We start from the raw sequence: 22,390 nt of genomic DNA, 5'->3' as shown, positions 1-22,390 counted from the left end.
CACCCCCCCACGGATTAGGAATTTCATGATTTTGGAAGAAAATTTTTTTTGGGTAAGTAAGTTTTTTTTTTCGCTTGTAAGTATAGGTATACTCCCCCCCCCCCCTCCCCACGGATTAGGATTTCCATGATTTTGGGAATTACTTTTTTCTCAACATTTCTGAGGATTAGTTTAGCCCCCCCCCCCCCCCCCCCCACTTTCAATTTGCTTCCGACGCCAGTGAACTGCATTGATTTATTTCGAATTCTATACTGTATACAGTATATGTCAAAACTCCAATATTCTTGCATACATGTTCTTCATTTGAAATTAAATCATCGCATCGTGACCATGTTGACTGTTCAGTAACTGAGTAAGGAAAGAGAAGGGTAGTTTTGATATAAAGGTTATAATACATGGGGAATAACTCTAATTGTTTTCCATTCTTGATGTCATGTGACTACATTCCATACAAGCAAACTCAGCCATGTTTAGTTACGTGTGCACGTCTGCATGTTTGATGTCCGATTCGACGAATATGTAAATTGATTTATTTTAAACAAGGTTTGTGTCGCTTATAATTGACTTAATTTATTAGACGAAAATTGAGATACCTACATGTAACGTTAGTCGTTTTAAATTAATATCTTTCAAATAAGTACTTTCGTTTTAATTTTCTTTATGAGTTGACCTTCAACAAATATATTTTATACTTAAATGCTTATCAATTAATGCAAGTTGATTATTCTATTTGGTTATTGTAACCCTTGATAAAAGCAGGGCTGCATCATACGGTTTTCACGTTGGCTCTTAATATTATACAATTATTTAATGCTTTAGCAGTCAATAGACCAGAATATTTTTCCCGAGGTGCAGGGAACAGTTCAGTATGATCTATTGCCCGAGGCCAACGGCCGAGGGCAATAGATCATACTGAGCTGTTCCCTGCACCAAGGGAAAAAATTCTGGTCTATTGACTGTTCAAGCGTTAAATAATTGTTTTATTACCTAATTCCTTTTTTAGTTTTCGGGGTTTACAATTTGCATATTGCAATGATTTTCGTGCCATTATGCAATATACTAAGATTTTTTTTCCATCTTTTACATGCACAAAACCTGTTGCATGCATTACAACATCTCAATTTAATAGTTTACACAAAGAAGGGGGAATCTTCAACCTATTAGATTTTAAATACATGTAGTCTTTTACCTTATATCAGGCTTTAAAACTATTAATTATTTGATACTTCATTTTGATAACATTGAATTTGGTTTCACCAAGTACTAAAAACAGCGTCTATGTAAAGGAATATACATTCCATGAGAACTATCGAAAGGATGTAACATTAACATACCAGCGTTCTGAAATACGTTGCCGGTCCAATAGATCGCAGTCTATTGACCGGCGGTCAATAGATCGCAGTCTATTGACCGTCGGTCCAATAGATCGAAGACTATTGACCGGCGGTCTAATAGATCGCAGTCTATTGACCGGCAGTTCAAAATAGACGCAAATATTTAATATGTAATAAAACAACAAAATCCCTTTGATTAGGTAATAATAACCATTAACACCCAGAGACATAAATAATGTTATTTATGTCTCTGTTAATACTTCATTTTCTTCTGGATTGAAAACAAACAGTATATTTAATTTTTCATTTAATTTTTTCATTATATTTTTAGAAAAGCGATGGATCCTCGTTCTAGTGCCCAGGACGTGCACCGATGTGACCGGTGTGAGACCGCCATAGTACACAGTTACTGTGACTTTTGTCATGTCAACCTCTGCAAGCCCTGTGTAGTAGATCACATCTCAGATGGATATGACAAACATAAAATAGTCCCTTTCCAGGAACGAAGATCAACTCTGATTTACCCGAAATGTGGGACACATCCACACAAAAACTGTGACTTGCAGTGCAAGAATTGCAACGACATATTTGTTTGTTCTTCTTGTACTGCATCAGAAATACACAGAGGACATATATTTGTAGAGGTTTCCGAAGTGTACACGACAAAGAAAAATGCTATTGCGGACGAGGCAAATAAGTTAGAAAATCTTATTTCTCCTACATATGAAGAAATTACACTCGACTTGGAAAATCAGCTTGCCAACCTGGATGGAGGATATGAGAAACTTACGACAGCAATGTCCAAACAAGGAGAGCAATGGCACAGAGAAATTGACATCGTTGTCAATAAAATGAAAACTGAAATCAGTGAGATGAAAGTAAAACACAGAGACCTTTTAAAGAAACACTTAGATGAAATCAAACAGACACAGGCTCTCATAAATCAAACATTACTAGCCATAGAAGAAATCAAGAAATCCACTGAAGTATCTCCTACCATTGAATACAGCTCAAAAATCAGAGAGTTCAGCAAGCTCCCACCCAAAGTGAAGGTTACACTGCCAACATTCATTCCAAAACCACTAGACCATAAAAAGTTGTATAATATGTTTGGGCAGATCACTCCATTGTCTACTGCTACAGAACAGAATGTCTTGTCACTAAACCAACCCAACACTTCAGTGAGAGAACTACTGGATGAACCGGAGCTTGTTGCCACAATACAGACAGGGTATGAAAAGGTTACCAGTGTTACCTATCTAAATGAAGATTGTGTTTGGACATTCGGATCGACGAAGGATATTAAATGCTTTAACATGAAAGGAGAATTGCTTCATACAGTTAGCAACAGATCAGAACAACGACCAAATGACATAGCTGTAGACAGGGATGGAAATTTACTTTTTATTGACGGGAAATCAGGGACAGTGAATAAAGTAAATAATGGACAGACAGAAGAGTTGATCAGATTACAGGGGTGGAGGCCTATTAATCTGTGTGTCACCTCTAATGGTGATCTCCTGGTTACCATGGTCAGTGATGATTTCACTCAATCCAAAGTTGTCCGTTACTCGGGGTCTACAGAGAAACAAACAATTCAGTTTGATGATGAAGGTAAACCTCTGTATTCGAAAAATTATAGTGTTAAGTACATCACTGAGAACAGAAACCATGACATATGTGTAGCTGACTGTGGGGCCTGTGCAGTAGTGGTGGTTAATCAGAACGGGAAACTCGGATGGAGATACACCGTTCATCCCTCAGTTACCAAAAAGAAACCATTTAAACCCTTTGGTATTACAACAGACAGTCAGAATCGTATCCTGACAGCAGACTGTGGCAATCATTGTATTCACATTCTGGATCAGGATGGACAGTTTCTCCGTTACATTGATAACTGTGATCTGGAGTATCCGTGGGGTTTATGTGTGGACAATAATGACAATCTGTTTGTATCAGAACATTTTAAAGGCAATGTAAAGAAAATAAAATTTCTCAGATAGACACCAAACTGGGTGATATAGATTAAGCAAGACTATTTCTATGAATTCGATAATTTGTTGTAAGTGAAGTAAACTTTGTTCATATCAGGGGTGCAGTGATGCAATGATAATAAATTACACTGAATGTAAATATTTATTAATACATAGTATGAAATATAAGTGTCTTTAGACTTTTTATTGAAGAGCTGATATCTTTTAGATCATTCTGTAAAATTTTCTTTGGAATTTATATATTAGTAGTTTTTGTTTCATTTTAAAGTAATTTTGCCTATTTTGCTGTTGTTTTAGATGATGGACCACTCTACTACCTTTTACAACAGGTGCCCCTACAGATTCACAAAGTTCCAATGTTGAATTTCCATGACCTCGATTGAGTGAGTGCACAACTTTATGTATTCTACTTTCAAAATCTCTATTACTTGTAATACATTTTGGATTTGATTTTAAATACTGTAAAACGAGAAAATATGGCGCACTACAAATTTTAGTGTCTTTGGCGCAACTGCCTCTGAGCGCTAAAATTAATAGTGCGCCAACGATTTTCCATATGTATTAAATTTCTTCAAGTTGCAAAACAATAACGTCAGTCTATTTTTTGTGCTATATAGAAGTGTTCATTTAAATATCAGACGCTGTCGTTTCTCTTTGTTTAAACATTTACACAGGTAAACGGTATTCGTTATCGGGTAAAAATGGATTAATTAATTAAGTTTTAATTTCTTTTTAATATCTCTCACTAGCACCTTGAAAATTGGGCTTCTCCCCATTCCACTTCCATTTAGCGCCTCGAGGTGAAAATGTGATTAAGCGTGGCGATCGTTAACGCTGACAATACATGATTGATCATAATTTCTTTGGTTTCTGATTAGTGGATATAACAAGACGATATCTATTTTTTGTGTTTTTTTAATGTAAAAATACTGTGAAAAAGATGTTCTCATGGTGATCGAAACTCATGGTAGATGTAGCATTCGATTTCACTTTTAGTTTCGGGACTCTTCTAGTGTTATCCAAGTCGACACGTTAAATTCAAAGTCCGATAACTCAATTTGTTTACCAACAAAAATTACACATAATCGCCAATAAATGAAGTTTTCCTATCTATCTACTAACGATTTACACAAAAGTAAGTGTATTGTTCTCAACAACAGTTTACTGTGCATGCGAGAAAGAAATAAAAGTCGTTGTGTTCACGTGCTTGAGTGAACACAGAACTAAATTTTGGGCGTGATCGTTTATCAAACAACAACATTTTTGTATTCTTTGTTTTAAAAAAGATGCATGCGCTAAAATATAATTGCGCTAATGTAATGGCACTTGCTTTTGCGCTAAAATACGTATGCGCCAAATTTTCTCATTTACAGTATGCCCTATTCACAGATTCAGATTTTTGTGTACAGGTGTGATATTTAATTCTATCAAGATTATTATGTCACAAAGTCAGATTTATACAGTCTTTTAACAACCGCATGTCTTCTTCTGTCATGCTTAATTCAAAATCACGAGGAACACTGAAGAGTTCCACTTTTTTTTATAGTCTGCGACAGGAGAAGAATGAAGCTGGCAGGACTTTCCGCCCTGTCCTTGGTAGCAGCTGGTGATGGAAAGGACAGAGTTGACATGGCTCATTTCATCAAAGGTAAGTCACTGGAGAAGTGTTTGAAGCAGTTTTCGTACTCGGTCCTGCATCTAAGCTTGAGGTCAAGGGCAAATCTTCTCTGCATGAATTCTCTCATAGCTTTTGTTCTTCCAGGAAACATGTGGCTGCTGAAAAGAGCCTTAGCAGTCTGTTTTCTTTGAGAGCCAAAGAAGTGGCGCAAGTCTTTGAGGTTTTCAATCATATGCCCTTGCTTTTTAGATGCATCGAAAGCAGCGGCACTATCTCCATCACTGGTGAAATGGGAAATGACAAGTGAACGGTCATCACTTTGCAGCTCACTGATGCATTCCGCAGCCGATCTCTTTTTGTGTCCAATGGTGGTCTCTGGAGGAATGGTTGCAGTGCAGTCTTCATGTCCTGGGCAGGTAACTGCCTTTCCCTTGGCCCTAAGATGGGTGCTTTTCTTGCACAGTTTATTGCCGCAAAACACTGCCATAACATTCTTCTTCTTGGTAACATTTTCACTTAAGGTGTATGTCACTTGTGTGGCAGCTTGAAATGGCGTTTTCCCGATTGCGCTGAAGGTGGCATTGTTATACCGGGCCCTTATACATGTAGGTGTATTGGCAAGTCCACATTTCTCGTTAAGCTCTTGAATGCCCTGCCTTATTTTCTTCATGCTGTTTTTGTTCACATCAGTGATGATTTTGCATACTTTGTTGCAGGTCTGATGAATGTTGGTGGCTGATGCTGGTTTGATGTTTGCGCCAAGAAGCATACCACTCATACCCTCTGTTGTAAGGCTGGTACCCAAGTAGATGACAGCCATGGCAACATAAAGCTGTGTGGCTCTCCGTCCCCTTCCTGATCGACTGACTTCCTCATACAGCTTTTCACGGTGACTGGTGTAATGACACTTCTTACATCGAATGGAAAGGATCCATGCCAGGCCTCTATTTTCCTCCCCATGCTGGTTCCAGTCCAGTGAACCGTCACAGTCCTGTAATTTCTGTAAGTGCTCTTAAAATGCATGGTTCCAATGTAACGGACCTGAGTGCTTGCTATTGCACAAGTATATATACGCAATCCTGCACGAGAATAACCCATGAATATAATTCTACCAAATTACGAATTTCTCGTAAATATTGCCCCTTTCGTTAAAACACAAGAATTACCTGTGTTTGGACTCGTATTTAAGTTATTACCGAGGGTAATTGAATATAAGACTTATTTAAAGTTTACGTAAATTTAAGAAATAATTAATTCACTGTCAATCGGGATTACCAAAATCAAACAGTGATAATACAGCACAACCTTCGTGTGTACATTAATTCAATAAAGGGGGGGGGGGGGGGGGTGCACTAAACGAGAATGACCCTAATATTGTACAAATAAATATTATAAAAATCGAGAAATAATCTAGAATTACCAGACTATATCTGACTTAACTGTTAACGCAAAACTTTGCCAATTATTTTCAACAATAAATCTGAATATATGTATAAATTATTCCATTATAAAATATCGATAATTCAATTATTAAGAATAATAAAATTCCAAAGAACTATTAACGATTACTAATTATTTAATCGGTAAGACTTCAGAGATTAACCCTTCGTCTAACTGTAAATAAAATGAACTATGTCATCTGTATCGAAATTAATCCAATACAAACTCCCTAAATATAAATTGATATCGTGTAAACAAGATTAACCCGTAATACCACAATGTATTAAAAAAATAAATTATTAAAAATCCCCTAATTATACCTAAAATAATCGAAGTAGTTAAAAAACACCCTTGAACCTCAATTGGTAAACCCCAAGTCCACCGGATAGAGTGATCTCCCCCTTTTATACACATACGGAGTCCCCCGGTGACCCAAGCGCTTCCCTAGGGATCACCGGCAGTCACCGGCAATAACATAGACTAATGTATAAAATATAATTCATCAATTAAATTAGGTGATTTACACAACACATGACAAGTAAAATTATTGCAATTCATACAACAATACAATTTAATACAGAAATCGCAATAAAACCTAGTGCACAAAAGTTATGATTTGCATCGGGCGTGATATACTGAAATTCCATAACACTAATGGCGGTATGTAAAAACGAAAAGTACATACTTGGAAAAATCATGAAAACATTTAAAGTGGAGTTTGCCAACGAAAATAAAAGACCTGGAAGATTGAAATACAAGCAAATAATCACGTTCATCTGATGCAGTGAGTAATAATAGTACAAATTATGACATCTCGCTGTGAAATGCAAATGGTAAATAAGGGGGACATGTCAAAAGTAGTACATGCGTGTGCAATATCAAAATACAATTTTATATCGTGTCACAATCGTCACACATAGTTTAGCAGTTTTTTCTTGATGGAGTACTTTGTAAAGTCTGGAATTGGGGTTCGGTGACTCTGCATTCATGCAGGAGTCTACCGGCTGCACTTCACTCAGCCTGGGTTGCAAAATCTTCATTTGACTGCTTCTACGCTAAGCATCGCTTACTTTGAATATTCCATCCTTCTGCTGCTGTACGACGTGCTGAAACTCTTCTTTACTCAGCCTTCTTATAGGACATAGACACTGTACTGGGCTGGTGGTCCCTGTACTTTTCTGGCCCTTGTTGTGAGGAATGGTTTCTTTTTTGTACTGATGTCGATGCAGCCACTTTGGTCCTTTCTTTGGCATGATTTATATTGAACTGTACACTTGTAGACTTTTTGTAAGAATATGATGTTGTGTGTGGTGCCAATTTTTAAGTATTGTAAACTTTCATACTGTTTATTTATTTTAGAGCTGCCATGTCTTCTAAGAGGAACCCCATCTTTGATGACTGATGGAAAAGCTTCATCACCCCCCCATTGCTTAAGAACCCCTTATCTTAATCACTAGCCATTAATCAGTGACCACCGTTATCAAAGTTCCAAGGTACACTATTGAAGACTCTTCTGGCACTATTTTTTCCAGTCTCTGTCTTTGTCTTAGAATTAAAATTAACAACTTTTTGCTGATTAATTCTAATGTTCAAGTCAACTTCCTTTTTCCTAGCTAATTAATGTCTATTAATTAGAGCTGAATTTTTTTTAAAGCACATACACATAAACTCTAACATTTCAGGTTTCATTTTATTCCAAGCTCTTTTCACAACATCTCACTAATCAAATTTTATTTAGTTTTGAAAACATGTATTGTAGATGAATTTTAACAGAAATTTACTCCAGATTTCAGCAATCTGTTAAGAAGAGTTATCTCCTACTTTTTTAATCCCTTCCCGTCAAAAGTAGATTTTTATACACTAGCATATTGGAAATAGATACCTACTAGACATTTACTGCATATTTCATTAAATTTCATGAACTTTTAGTTGTCTTAAAGGTCTTACGCAAGGAAATAGCCAATCAAACTGAACTTAGTCAATTGTAGTTCCATATATATAGAGACAATTTCTTTTCTTTCTTCCTTTTTAGCCTATAGTATTGATTTTAGACCCAGTGGCCAGGAGAATTATTACTTTAGTGGAATTGTCACACAAATTTCAATGGAACTATTTTTTTTAGATGCGCATGATGCAACTTCCTGGATGGTGCTGAGCCTGTTGGTCAACATGTGGAACCCCTGTGTACTTGGGGGTAGGTATGTTTACTCTCAATTATCTCTCTTAGAAACCGCATAAGGCGTTATTTTTCTGATGTAAAATTTTTCTTGAAGCATTTAACTATAATATCTCTATCATGAATTATATGCTGAGAGTATAGTTAAATAATTAACTGAATTAAAGCTTTATAGTAACATATAGGAAAATTAACTCCTTGTGTGAGACCTTAAGAGAAACATGTAACTTTTGTTTAAACTGCATTTTTTCTAATTTCAGGAGTTGTCTCCCTTGTTAAAGTTAAACAATGTGGGATGCTGTCTTGTCACGAACGGTGGAATTTGACGCCTGTATACCCGTATTTCTACCAATCGTCTCAGTCCTCTTTGTTGTGTACATCAGACAGGTAAGAAATTAAGTTAATGGAGGAAAGGGATAATGTACCTTAAAATACAGTGCATACAGTGCAACTGTTTAAATCAACTTACTTATCACTCAATTTTTCAATAATCTTTTTAGATTTAAAGATTATTGATATTGTTGATTGAATTAGTTTTATTGTATTAATTAGAATCCAAATTAGAAGTGCATGCATTTTGAATCATCAATTCCGATACATGTACTTTTTCATCTGCTTGCTAGAAAAATATCATCACAGTGACATTATTCTGCTAGGTATAGAATTTCTTTTCCAAAACATGCAACAAAAGTATTGACAAAAAAATTGTGTGTTTATAAGATTTTTAAACATAATCAAATATTAGGGAATTTTTATGTTGTAAAAACTTTTTGTCTTTCAATATTTTTGTTTTGTTTAATGAATTTAAGACACTTAAAAGTCTAGAATCTTTAACTTTCATGTATGTTTCAACAAAGACCTGAATAAAAGTAAATGACAAGCAAATTTTATATACTGAACTTTGAAACATCCTTTTATATTTCAATCCTATGTTATTCTTAAACTAATGATATCACAGGTCGCCCACGATGGCCGGAGGTCTTTTCTCCATCAGTAGAGAATATTTTACGGAACTCAGAACCTTCGACCCTGGAATGGATATCTGGGGAGGAGAAAACTTAGAACTGTCATTTAGAGTAAGTAGGATCCTGGTCATGGCATCAAATTTCTTTTTCTTGTCCATTCTGATATATTGAAAGAACATTTACAGTTTGTGATATAATTTAAATTCATGTTTGATGAATCATAACTTTTTTCAAAACTCATTTTCTGTGGTACTGTTTTATAACTGGTTACTATGAATTATTATGATACCATGACAGTTTGGTATGATTTTAATTTTCATTTTGAAGGTCTGGATGTGTGGTGGTACCTTAGAAATCATTCCATGCTCTCATGTTGGTCACATCTTCAGAAAGAGAAGTCCGTACAAGTAGAGGACTGGTGTCAACGTTGTCAAGAAAAACTCAATCTGATTGGCCGAAGTTTGGATGGACGAATACAAGAACTATTATTATGAAAGATTCAACTATGATCTGGTATGGAATTTCAAAAACTTCTTTTGATTTTTTGTTCCCTGAATGTGAAACTGAAGGAGAATAATTATCTGTCTGTCTGTCAGTTAGTCTGGCCAGGCCCTCTTGGTTTGCAGCCTATTTTTTCTACATGGTTTAAAGAACTGATTCAGAAATAAAAATGGGGACAGCTGGTAGATTACATGTTTTGGTTGTGCAATACTCTCAAAATGTTTAATTTGTTATGATTAAGACATTTTTATTTCACTTCGATTTATAATATATGTTTTGTTTCTACCGTTAGATTAAGAGTTTGAAAAATGACATACTCTTGAATAACAAATTGAGGATATTCATTTGGAAAATGTAATTTGTATAATATAAAGTCAACAATAATCTAATTAAATAAATTTAGATGAATAATAGATAAATACATTGTTTTCCATAGGGAGATTACGGAGATGTCACCGACAGAAAGAAGCTTCGGGAACGTTTGCAGTGCCATAGCTTTGACTGGTTCGTCAAAAATGTCTACCCAGACCTGTTTGTTCCAGGGGAAGCCATTGCTTCTGGAGAGGTACGAAAAATAGTATCATAATTTTTTTTGTCTCATCTTTCATTGTTTTCACGTTTTTTTTTTAAATACAGACAAGAATGAAGTAAACAAAGAGCTACTCCTGTGCCATATTTGATATTTATGGCCCTAAGAAATAGACTTGCTTTAATTTATGTTGCAGCTATATTGAATTTCAATGTTGTATAGGTCAGCCACAACAGTAAAGTTAATTTTCTCAAAAAATTCCTCCTTTTACTATTATAAAAATGATGTCATAAAATTATAAAATATCACCATAATAAAAAAAAATGACAAAATTATAAATAAAATATAGCAGTTAAGACACATTCTTTACACGAAATGAAAAGTCACATGATAATCAGGTTATTTAAAATGTGAGCAATACTATGATAATACTGCATAACAAATTATATATATTTATCTTGTTCAACACATGTACCCACTGCCATTGAAGTCTAATATATTAAAAAAAAAAAAAATTCAAATTTTTTTTTAAATTTAATTTATTGTTTTTGTTCCATACTAATACTAATGTTGACATTAATAAATTCAGTTTTTATAAATTTTATACACATGCATACACACAAGTAAATTTACATACATTTTTAGAAATATATTAGAAAATTGGCAATTTCAAAGTTTGCATAAATTATAACGTTAAGTTATGCATTGGTTACAGATCCGCAGCAAGGCCAAGCCGATGTGTATCGACAGTGCGGTGGATAACCACAACTACCACAAACCGGTCAACATGTGGCCTTGTCACAACCAGGGGGGCAACCAGGTGGGTGTGGTCAAATTCACAGTATTGATTGATTTATCAATTGATTTAATTTGATAAGTATTTTATTCAAGTATAAATGAATACAATGAATTGGATTGAACAGCAGGTACATTGCCTATAAATGTTCTCCCCTAAAATTATTTTAAATTATGAATATGATTATAAACATTAAAGTTACAAATTATCTACTATTTATTGAAATTGGTTTTGTAAAAATAAATTGTCCTTAGAAGTACTTAAACTGTCTTTTTTTTAAAATCAAATTTCATGATATGTTTGAGATTTACCTATAATGTTATGGTTGAAGGGTATACACTAATTCAATGAAGATTTATATATATTAAGTACAGTATAGTATTTAAAGTCTGGAGTGCAAGATTCTATATTTGCATTTCCATTGTTCTTTCCCACTGTAAGCCCATACGGAGGAGCTGCAATTATTTCTCTATAATCGCAATTGCTCTGTCAGTATACTATGACGTCATAAAGGTGTAACGGTATATATACTTTTCCATGACTTTATAGATTTAAACCACTATACGATACATCATGATCATGTGTTTTTCTCCAACTCCATTAAAATTAACGTATTTACATGCAATATTAAAACATGTTTTTGATAACATTTTAAATTAAAAAGATACATTACAGTCTGAATGTTTACTTTTGATGTAATAGCTAAATGTCAAGGTCTAGGCTAATACAGGGTATTTGCGAGTGGTAAAATGCAAATATAAGTAATAAACAACGATTATTTAGTGAACATAGCGTTATGAATAGCAACTGCTCTGCTGGCATATTTTCCATGATACGCTAGCGCGCATCATGGAATATGCCAACAGAGCAATTGCTATTCATAACGCCATGTTCACTAAATAACGTTGTTTATTTCTTAAATGGCTTTTTAAATCCGACAGGAATTGATGGTTTTATTGTATAATTGTAGTATTGGATGTTGAGTAAGAACGGAGAAATCCGTCGGGACGATGGATGCCTGGATTATTCCGGAGGAGAGAGCGTCATTGTTTATCCGTGCCACGGCCAGAAAGGAAACCAGGAGTGGCAATACAGAGAGGTAGGTCAAGGTCAAGTAAAGAAAAAAATTATCATAATTTAATTACTGTGGAATCATTAAAGTTCGTTGGGGCCATTTTTCATGGATTGCTGAAATTTTAAAGGTTTGTGGGGACTTTATTCGTGTATTCTCCTAAACCTGCAAATTTATCCCAATTTATTAATTTATGGAGGATGTTAATTCATGGATGAGAGGTACCCACGAATAAACGAAAATTGAGCTATCATGAAATCTATTGTTTCCACAGTAATTTGCATTGACTTTATGTTTGCGACAACTTTAATCCACGATTTACTTAAAATAAATGGTTTAGGGTGACATATAAAAAAAATCACCGTTATTCAGCTTTTATTTACGCCGACTTTTATTAACACTTTTCTAGGGATTAAATGATTTAGAATGACTCATATTGAAAAGACTGGTTTACGGAAGATATTTTATCAACTTTTATAAATTTTTTCTTGTACACGATAAAAGTTGGTTAGCAATATTGGCTCCATCAATTAAAGTGGGGTGAATAGTACATGCATACCTGTACATTCCTTTTCATACATTGTAACTTTCATGAACAGGACAACTCCATTTACCATGCCAACACACAGAAGTGCATGGAGACCAGCGTGGACGGTCAGAAGCTGACCATGAAGACATGCACAGGGATAGACAGACAGATCTGGACCTGGAAGAGGAAGTCACCTAGTGGGATAATCAGGAACAACTAAGGGGCAGACAACTACTGCTGCTGTGGTGTGAAGGGTTCTCTCCCTTTGGAGAGAGAAATATTCACCCACCAAAAAAAAATGTTCAACTGCCAAACCCCAATATTTGGGATAACAGTTTAACATCATACTGCTTAAACAACATGTGTGATAAACTTGATTGTATATTTGAAAAAAAAAAGAAAGAGGAATATTTTTCTATGCAAACAGTATTTTTCTATGTTGATGTGACGATGGTTTCTTAGTCGTAAGCACTTTGCTAGATCTGTGATTTTTTACTGTATGCCATTAAACTGCAGGAGGGATAGAAGAGGAAATACATTGTCATTAGAGAAAAAAAATCATGTTTATATCAACTTGTGTCAGTTTGCAGATTTCATTGAAATTGATGGCTGATGAAGATGTATTCATATATCTTAAAGAAGTCAGTCATTCAAAGAAGGAAATATGCTAACTTGACAGTACTTTAAACATAATGTACTTATAGCTTTAGATTTTTGGAATCTAGAAAGTACTTTAATTTTAATTCAAAATATTGAATTAAAAATTAATTTGCTCAGATGATAAAGCAAATGAATTTTTTCATAGGTATTCAAAAATCTTGAGATGAAATAAAGTCTCTGTTATAATCAGTTATTTTCGTTTTGGGTTATTAATCATGTTTCAATGCTTTATCATACAAACTAATGTATTAGGTACCTGCCAGAGTTTTATTGCAATAATCATTTAATTTTTCAAAGTTGTGGTCAAGCTTTCAAGATCTTATTGGTGCTAGTTAGTTAAGAATTATATTGTTCACATTTTGCGATAATTATATTTGTCATACAGAGAAGTCTGTGATTTTTTGCCAGACATTCCTGCCCCATTGTTGTTGATTTTGCTCAGAGAATCACAAAGTACACAAAAAGTTGACTTAAAGTTGATTAAAGGATATGCTTGTTTGTTAAAACTATCTTAAATTATATATCTGTGTTTTAATTGTCGGCTACAAAATATTTTAGCAAAATATTCAAAGCGTTGTTTTTCTTGTTAAAGATTGTTCATGCATGTGTATTTATTTATCACTTTTTTTTTCTTAAAAGAATATTTCTTCAAATAGCTTCAGTATCTTTTCTGTATACCGGTATCTGAATTGACACAATACACTAACATAGCCTTATCCCGAAGTATTGTACAATGTATAACTGGTTTTTAATGCAGACATGTTAGGATCCAAAAAGTAGGTACATTTATATTTTGTTATTTTTTCCAATCTTAAACTAATGACTCAAATTTTATATAAGAATAAGTTTATAATTTCTCTTTGGCTATTGACCTTTTTATAAGCAAAAATACCCCTTTTTCTCCTGAAAATTCCAGTTAAACACACAATATTTGATCTTCATTTGTGAGATTTTTCAAGTGTATGTATATATTTGGCATTTAGCTTGGTTTTGAATATGAAGTCAAATTGACTAATATTTTATTGACTTTTAATTCTTTTTGACAAGCCTCTATGAATACATGAAGGAGAAATCCAGATTGTCAAACTTTTAGCAGATAGCATGCATTTCTTACTGCATAGACCCAGCTAAAGGTCTTGGACAGTTTTGTTGTAAAATTTTAGGGGTCCAAGCTTTAAACATCCCTTTATCCAGCCTTTATTTGCAAAAAAATATGCATATATATTATGGACATGCCATCGACCTAAGGTCAAACTGTGTGTCTGCTTAAAGCCTTAAGTATAGAAAGAAAAGTCTCCTTTATACCATACATTCCATGTTTGTTTTTTACTTTGTGTATAATGAAGAGTATATATTTACTTTGATGTTGTTATATGCTATTGAATAATGTGGAACGTGTTTGGTTTTGTATATTTTAATGTATATATATGTAAGAATTAGTATTACATACTTCTTTAATCAGTACCAATGAAATCCAATACCCATTGTGTTATATATGTGATTCTGTAGAAGTGGGCGACTATTTGAGATAATTAACTTAATTGGTTATTTCTTGTTTTTTGTTTTAGAATATATGTATTAATTTGCACATGTTACATGTACTAGAGGCTGTGTCCTGTATGTGTATTCTGACCAGATATGACTGACCAGATTATATAACCCCCCTCCCCCTCCCTCTCTCTCTCTCTCTCTCTCTCTCTCTCTCTCTCTCTCTCTCTCTCTCTCTCTCTCTCTCTCTCTGTCCTTCTCTCTTCCCTTTTTCTCTCTGTCTCTGTTGAAAGGAGAGCAAGAGCCAACATAGGTAATGTTGAAAAATCATAACTGGATACCTAAATTATCTGTCACCTGTTTTCTTCAGTCTGCTTGGTTTGGTTTAGAATTTGTTCTGTTTGCTTTACACATGTGGTTGATCTGCAAATACAAGTTAATTGGAATACATGTAATCAATTTTGAAGCACATTTACATACGTTTATCTATCAAACACCTTTTTGTTTTGTTTACAACAATCCTACTTAAGGAGGGTGGGCGGTTAACAAGTTATCCATTAGATCTGTTCCAAAAAAAGTTTATGGTAATATGATATTTTTGGCTAATAGTCATTACATTGTATCTAGTGAAACAACAAATTATCTATCAGATATTTCTGAAACAATTACCTGTATTATAATATTTTTGACTTATAACTATGATTTAGTGAAACAAAAATTCAAATCTTTTAGCTCTAAAATGTTAATATTTTGCCTAATTCTCTGTATAGAGCTCTTTGTTTCAAGGAGATTATTATAGTCTAAAAATGGCAACGACCATCTAGCCCTACTTAATGAATTTGGAACTTATGACATTGCTTTAAAAAAGACAATATCCTCAAGCTGTTAAGCAAGATCATTCTGATCAGCATGTGTGAAATTAATATGAATGAATCTTCACGTTTGTTTTTTTAGAAATAGTAGAGCAGTTAAAATCATTATGGCATTCTGATTTTTGTTTTAAATATGTATAAACTGGTAGTATGTGTGCATGCATGAGAAGATCTTTTTGTTTTTTAAATTTCTCTCTATTCTGAAGCACAATCCATGATACATTCATTTATTATAATTGTTACTTAACAATTTGATAATCAGTTTGCATTATGTATTCTTCATTTCAAGTCTTATAGAATGACTGAAAACTAAACCTGTGTGATCTATAGGTCAATTTAATCTCATGTATTATCCTTCAAATTTACATGTTGATTTTTGAATAAGCATTGATTAAAACTGTATTCTTTTTTTCTCTTTCTAATTTTTTTTAAAGTAATTGTCTATATCTACATAATGATGTTTCAGTATTCTTTACTTTCAGTATATAAATTAAGACTAGAATATTTGATATTTTTAGCTCTCAAGTCTTGTTGATGTTTCATAAAAGAATACATTATTAACTGAAAATGTATAATTTAATCTGCTTGTTTTCTTTTATATTGTCTTTTATGGTATATACCATATATTTCAAGTATATACATGTATCTAATCAGGTGCATCAATATAATTGTCAGAATTGAAAAAAAAAATGCATTGACTGTATTATATAAATGTAAAACCATCTATTTATTTTATTTTTCAATGGCAAAAAAGGGGGAGGGGTCATTTAGATGTTTATGTATGTATCAATTCTGGTGCACATCAAAAAAGGATAAAATGCAATAAATATGTGCACACTTGTATAAACTTGTCAGAATTGCAAGTCTGTAAAGATTTTCTGTAATTCTTTTTTTTTTCATAATGTGGTATATACATATGTGTATTATATATAAAGATAAAACTGGTGGTGTATGACTGGGGAAGCGAGGGCTGGTAACCAGCCAAGTGTGCCTTACTAAATTCAACTTACAAATGATACTGGTGTTTTGGGTTTTTTTACAACCGATTTGAAATCTGTAAGAAAACAGAACTGTTACATATCTCTGTATTCTGCATGTATAACGTGAAAAATAAGGGCAACAAACAACCTATAACTAAGGGGGGGGGGGGGGCAAATTAAAACAAGATAGATGATTTGATGATGTCGAGATGGAGGTGTAACTAAACAGGGGGGTGAACACCTCAAAAGGTTAAGTGCGAGTCAGATAGTGTAAAAGGGGGAGATAGTTTGGTTTGGGGCAAGGATTGCTATCATGCCATTCCATGACTACCACTCTAGAACAAAGTCCATGAGTTTTGCACATCCTTCATTTAAGCTCATTTTGACCGGGGGAGGGATGGGTACATGTATGACCAAATACGGACAAAGGAAAAGAGAAAAAGTGTTGTTTCGACCTTGGCATTAGAAACAACTCGAGGTCACTGCACTCTTCATGTTAACACTGTAGATGAAGAATGAGTCGCACAAAAGGAAGAGAAAATATTCTTGGACAAGGATTTTGCATGGAGAATTCATACGACCTTGACCTCTGACCAAGTGACCTTGACCTCTGGCTATAGAAACTTCGAATCCTTTAGGTGATGTGAGAATTCTTTGACTGTTTAAGCAAAGTTGTGAAAAAATATGCTCCTGACTAAGATTTACTCAGCGATGTGATATGACTTTGGTTCAAGGGCATTGTACATTTGTTACGAAGGAAAGGTGCAGATCTGTATACTACATGTAGCTCTTTGGTTGAAAAAATTCGGATAGACAAATCAGTTTGTTTATCCGATTATTTTTCAACCAGAGAGCTACAGATCTACAGCTATTACGAAGAGACACTCTGTTGGTGAAGTTTGAGCAATACGAAATGGCTATAGAGGGTCGAAACTTTACATCATTTCCGTGTAATGTTTGATTGATATTGTGATTAATACGTATTCATACGTATTCATTTGTACAATATATTAAACATTACGTTTAAAAGTTATAATCAGCAGTAAATGTGGTATACTTCAACTGTTACATGCTTTTCGAATACAACTATGCACATTAGTACATGTTTTATGCTATGCGGAAGGATATTTTCCAGGTTATGATGTAATCTTCCGTCCATTCATGAACCACTAGGGAAAACATTTAATTTTTTAAAAGACAACAAAAACAATAGACTCTCCTGTTAATACAAGAATAAAATATAAGAAATGGTCAATATCGTGTGCTACTATTATCCGTTTAATGTAGGTAACTTTTAAAATATGTATTTATATCTTCCATGTACATTGTGTTATATGTTTTACAAGCACGCCAATTTTTTTGTACATGTACTTAAACTCTAAATAGTGATAGGAATTCAGCCGATTCATACATACCTATTTTTAGAAAAATTATTTTATATAGCGCGAGAACCAGATTTATGAAAATATTTATGGAAACTCAGTTAGAATTGAAATCAATATTTATACCATCTCAGGTTGCATATACCTGCATTCATCTTTACAGTTGAAGTTTCATTTTGCCGAGTTTTTATTTTTTGTAGACAATGCTGAAAAATTGAATATAAATGTAAGTATCATGGAACACATGCACTGTACATAGACCTTAATCTAGGTAATTATTTCATAAATTACATAGTTTGACAAAAATACTATTATATGCATAGCTCTGTGTTCTGAATTTATAAATGAAAAAATTTTGAGAATTTTTGAATAAATCTTTCATTCAATCTGTCTGTTTGTGCAATTTTGTCCAGGCTAAACCACTGTTTTAGAGAATTTTGGAATGTCAACAATGTCAACTTCCTATATAAAGAAGCATTATCTGAGCCATGTAATCTTAACAATCATTAACACATTTCACATCTTTTGGCTTATATGCATGGTCATTCTTGAATAAGAGACACTCCGATTTCAAACAGTAATGAAAACAATGAAAAATGATCATTTTATAAATTTCAAGAATTGTTTGATTTGATTTGATTTCTTTTTGATAATTTTATCAATGAATATTTTTTTTTTGGCATTTTATATCTTATAACAGAAGATAAAATTATGAACATCTTAAAACATCATTTTGTCTTGTATTTGTATGTTCTCCAGAGCTCTTACTGCATTTTCATTTTGTTTTCAAAAATCGGATTCCACCTCCATTTCAGTTGCTAATTTTTATAAGAATCCCCTTAATTTGAATATGCTTATACAGCCTTCAGAAAGCTGGCAAAATATAAATGTCGGAAGTCATGGTTTATTTTTAATCTATGAACCTGCATGGAATTTTTTTATCCATGATAAAACGATATCTTGTTTACGGGACTTTTATTTACATTATTTATCTAGGTGTGTAACGTTTACATATAAATAATCGCCTTTTTTTTTAAATCCATAGAATACTCAAGAGCAATTAGGCACGTGTACTCCGTTGTTCAGATACTAGTAGTTTAATCAAGTAAAAAAAAAAATTAGTAAAACATGGCAGCACGTACAAAATACCCGATATATATATGGCATTATCTAAAGAATGTAAGATTTTTTAGATTACAAGGCGTCATATAAAAATGGGCCGCTGAATTGTACGTGCTATAAGATTACATACTATAAGATTTCAATCTAGAAGCATAATGAGATTCATGCATAAAACGCTGAATTGGTTTATTTTGAATTCTATACTGTATACAATATCTGTCAAAACTCCTACATGTACTTCATTTGAAATCAAGTCATCGTAACTGTTCAGGAAGAAAAAAGGGGGGGGGGGTGATACAAAATTATGATACACGGGGAATAACTCTAATTGTTTTCCATTCTTGATGTCAGGTGACCACATTCCATACAAGGAAGCTCAGCCATGTTTAAGTTACCTGTATTTGATGTCCAATTCGACGAATATATAAATTGATTGACTATAAACAAGGTTTGTGCCGCTAATAATTGACTGTTTTTTAGACAAAAATTGAGATACCTACATGTAATGTTAGTTATAATTTAAATTAATATCTTCCAGAGAAGTACTTTCGTTTTAATTTTCTTTATGAGTTGACCTTCAACAAATATATTTTATGAATAAATGCTTATCAATTAATGCAAGTTTTAAAATTATTCTATCTGGTTATTGTAAACCCTTGATAAAAGCAGGGCTGTAACATATGGTTTTCATGTTGGCTCTTATAATATATTAACAAATAATACTACGTTTTCTACAAACAGTACATTTTAATTTTTCGCTTAATTTTTTCATTTAATTTTTAGAAAAGCGATGGATCCTCGTTCTAGTGCCCAGGACGTGCACCGATGTGACCTGTGTGAGACCGCCATATTACACAGTTACTGTGACTTTTGTCATGTCAACCTCTGCAAGCCCTGTGTAGTAGATCACATCTCAGATGGATATGACAAACATAAAATAGTCCCTTTCCAGGAACGAAGATCAACTCTGATTTACCCAAAATGTGGGACACATCCACACAAAAACTGTGACTTGCAGTGCAAGAATTGCAACGACATATTTGTTTGTTCTTCTTGTACTGCATCAGAAATACACAGAGGACATATATTTGTAGAGGTTTCCGAAGTGTACACGACAAAGAAAAATGCTATTGCGGACGAGGCAAATAAGTTAAAAAATCTTATTTCTCCTACCTATGAAGAAATTACACTCGACTTGGAAAATCAGCTTGCCAACCTGGATGGAGGATATGAGAAACTTACGACAGCAATGTCCAAACAAGGAGAGCAATGGCACAGAGAAATTGACATCGTTGTCAATAAAATGAAAACTGAAATCAGTGAGATGAAAGTAAAACACAGAGACCTTTTAAAGAAACACTTAGATGAAATCAAACAGACACAGGCTCTCATAAAACATACATTACTAGCCATTGAGGAACTCAAGAAATCCACTGAAGTATCTCCTACCATTGAATACAGCTCTAATATCAGAGAGTTCAGCAAGCTTCCACCCAAATTGAAGGTTACACTGCCAACATTTATTCCAAAACCATTAGACCATGAAAAGTTGTATAATTTGTTCGGACAGATCACTCCTTTAACTACTGCTACAGAAGAGAATGTCTTGTCACTAAACAAACCAAACACTTCAGTGAGAGAACTACTGGATGAACCGGAACTTGTTGCCACAATACAGACAGGGTATGAAAACGTTTACAACGTTACCTATCTAAATGAAGATTGTGTTTGGACATTCGAATCGACGAAAGATATCAAATGCTTTAACATGAAAGGTGAATTGCTTCATACAGTTAGCAACAAATCAAAACAACCACCCAATGATATAGCTGTAGACAGTGATGGAAATTTACTTTTCTGTGATGGGACATCAAGTACAGTGAATAAAGTAAAGAATGGACAGACAGAAGAGTTGATCAGATTACGGGGATGGGGGCCTTGTAACCTGTGTGTCACCTCTAATGGTGATCTCCTGGTTACCATGTACAGTGATTATAAAACTCAATCCAAAGTTGTCCGTTACTCGGGATCTACAGAGAAACAAACAATTCAGTTTGATGATGAAGGTAAACCTCTGTACTCAAGGAAATTAGGGGCTAAATACATCACTGAGAACAGAAACTATGATATCTGTGTAGCTGACTCTGAGGCTGGAGCAGTAGTGGTCGTTAATCAGAACGGGAAACTCAGATGGAGATACATCGGTCATCCCTCAGTTACCAAAAAGGAACCATTTATACCAGTTGTTATCACAACAGACAGTCAAAGTCGTATCCTGACAGCAGATTGTTACAACCATTGTATTCACATTCTGGATCAGGATGGACAGTTTCTCCGCTACATTGACAACTGTGATCTGGAGTATCCCTTTGGTTTATGTGTGGACAATAATGACATTCTGTTTGTATCAGAACATTTTAAAGGCAATGTAAAGAAAATAAAATTTCTCAGATAGACACCAAACTGGGTGATATAGATTAAGCAAGACTATTTCTATGAATTCGATAATTTGTTGTAAGTGAAGTAAACTTTGTTCATATCAGGGGTGCAGAACACTTATATTTCATACTATGTATTAATAAATATTTACATTCAGTGTAATTTATTATCATTGCATTGAAAATCTGCGATGTTCAATTTCATGTGAATACACTTAGCCTAGATACGTCAAAGGACAAATAAAAATGTCATCACGCATTTTTGAGTTACGACTAAAGGAAACGTTCACACTTACATAATCATTTAATATTTACTTTAATATGATATATGATATACTATTGTAATAGTATAAAGCACACAGTACAATGCACATGAACTTAAGATTACAAGAAATCATGTATAGCAACCAGATTAATTAATTGTCTTCGTTTGTACTAAACATGGTGGCGGTAAATGATTCATCAAAATTAGGCACTTTATCCACAGGGAACAA

The 22,390-nt window shown here is 33.7% G+C and overlaps 2 protein-coding genes and 2 long non-coding RNA genes across 4 annotated transcripts in view; all 4 read left to right on the top strand.

Moving 5' to 3' along the window:
• Positions 1-454: 454 nt before the first annotated feature.
• Positions 455-3,427, top strand: LOC136272375 (uncharacterized). The gene is made up of 2 exons (XM_066073856.1): positions 455-543; positions 1,666-3,427. The coding sequence occupies exon 2, from the start codon at positions 1,673-1,675 to the stop codon at positions 3,335-3,337; it is 1,665 nt and encodes a 554-aa protein (XP_065929928.1). The 5' UTR covers positions 455-543; positions 1,666-1,672; the 3' UTR covers positions 3,338-3,427.
• Positions 3,428-3,595: 168 nt separating this feature from the next.
• LOC136272158 (uncharacterized) overlaps positions 3,596-22,390 on the top strand; it is a 61,654-nt gene continuing 42,859 nt past the window's right edge. The window contains exon 1 of the long non-coding RNA XR_010710106.1: positions 3,596-3,711. This is a non-coding gene — a long non-coding RNA (uncharacterized lncRNA). The remainder of the gene's footprint in view (positions 3,712-22,390) is intronic.
• Positions 5,658-8,888, top strand: LOC136272159 (uncharacterized). Its single transcript, XR_010710107.1, has 4 exons — positions 5,658-5,948; positions 7,746-7,879; positions 8,509-8,584; positions 8,823-8,888. It is a non-coding gene; the product is annotated as an uncharacterized lncRNA (long non-coding RNA).
• On the top strand, positions 19,791-22,162 carry LOC136272155 (uncharacterized). The gene is made up of 2 exons (XM_066073267.1): positions 19,791-19,906; positions 20,242-22,162. Exon 2 carries the CDS (start codon positions 20,249-20,251, stop codon positions 21,911-21,913), a length of 1,665 nt encoding a protein of 554 aa, XP_065929339.1. The 5' UTR covers positions 19,791-19,906; positions 20,242-20,248; the 3' UTR covers positions 21,914-22,162.

The sequence above is a fragment of the Magallana gigas genome, chromosome 10 (assembly GCF_963853765.1).
Source record: "Magallana gigas chromosome 10, xbMagGiga1.1, whole genome shotgun sequence".
NCBI classification, from domain to species: domain Eukaryota; kingdom Metazoa; phylum Mollusca; class Bivalvia; order Ostreida; family Ostreidae; genus Magallana; species Magallana gigas.
The sequence above is the reverse complement of the archived record's forward strand: the minus strand, read 5'-3'. Positions and strand labels throughout refer to the sequence as shown.

Excerpts from the sequence above, each read along its gene's own strand:
- LOC136272155 (XM_066073267.1), top strand. The coding sequence starts at position 20,249 with ATGGATCCTCGTTCTAGTGCCCAGGACGTGCACCGATGTGACCTGTGT.
- LOC136272375 (XM_066073856.1), top strand. The coding sequence starts at position 1,673 with ATGGATCCTCGTTCTAGTGCCCAGGACGTGCACCGATGTGACCGGTGT.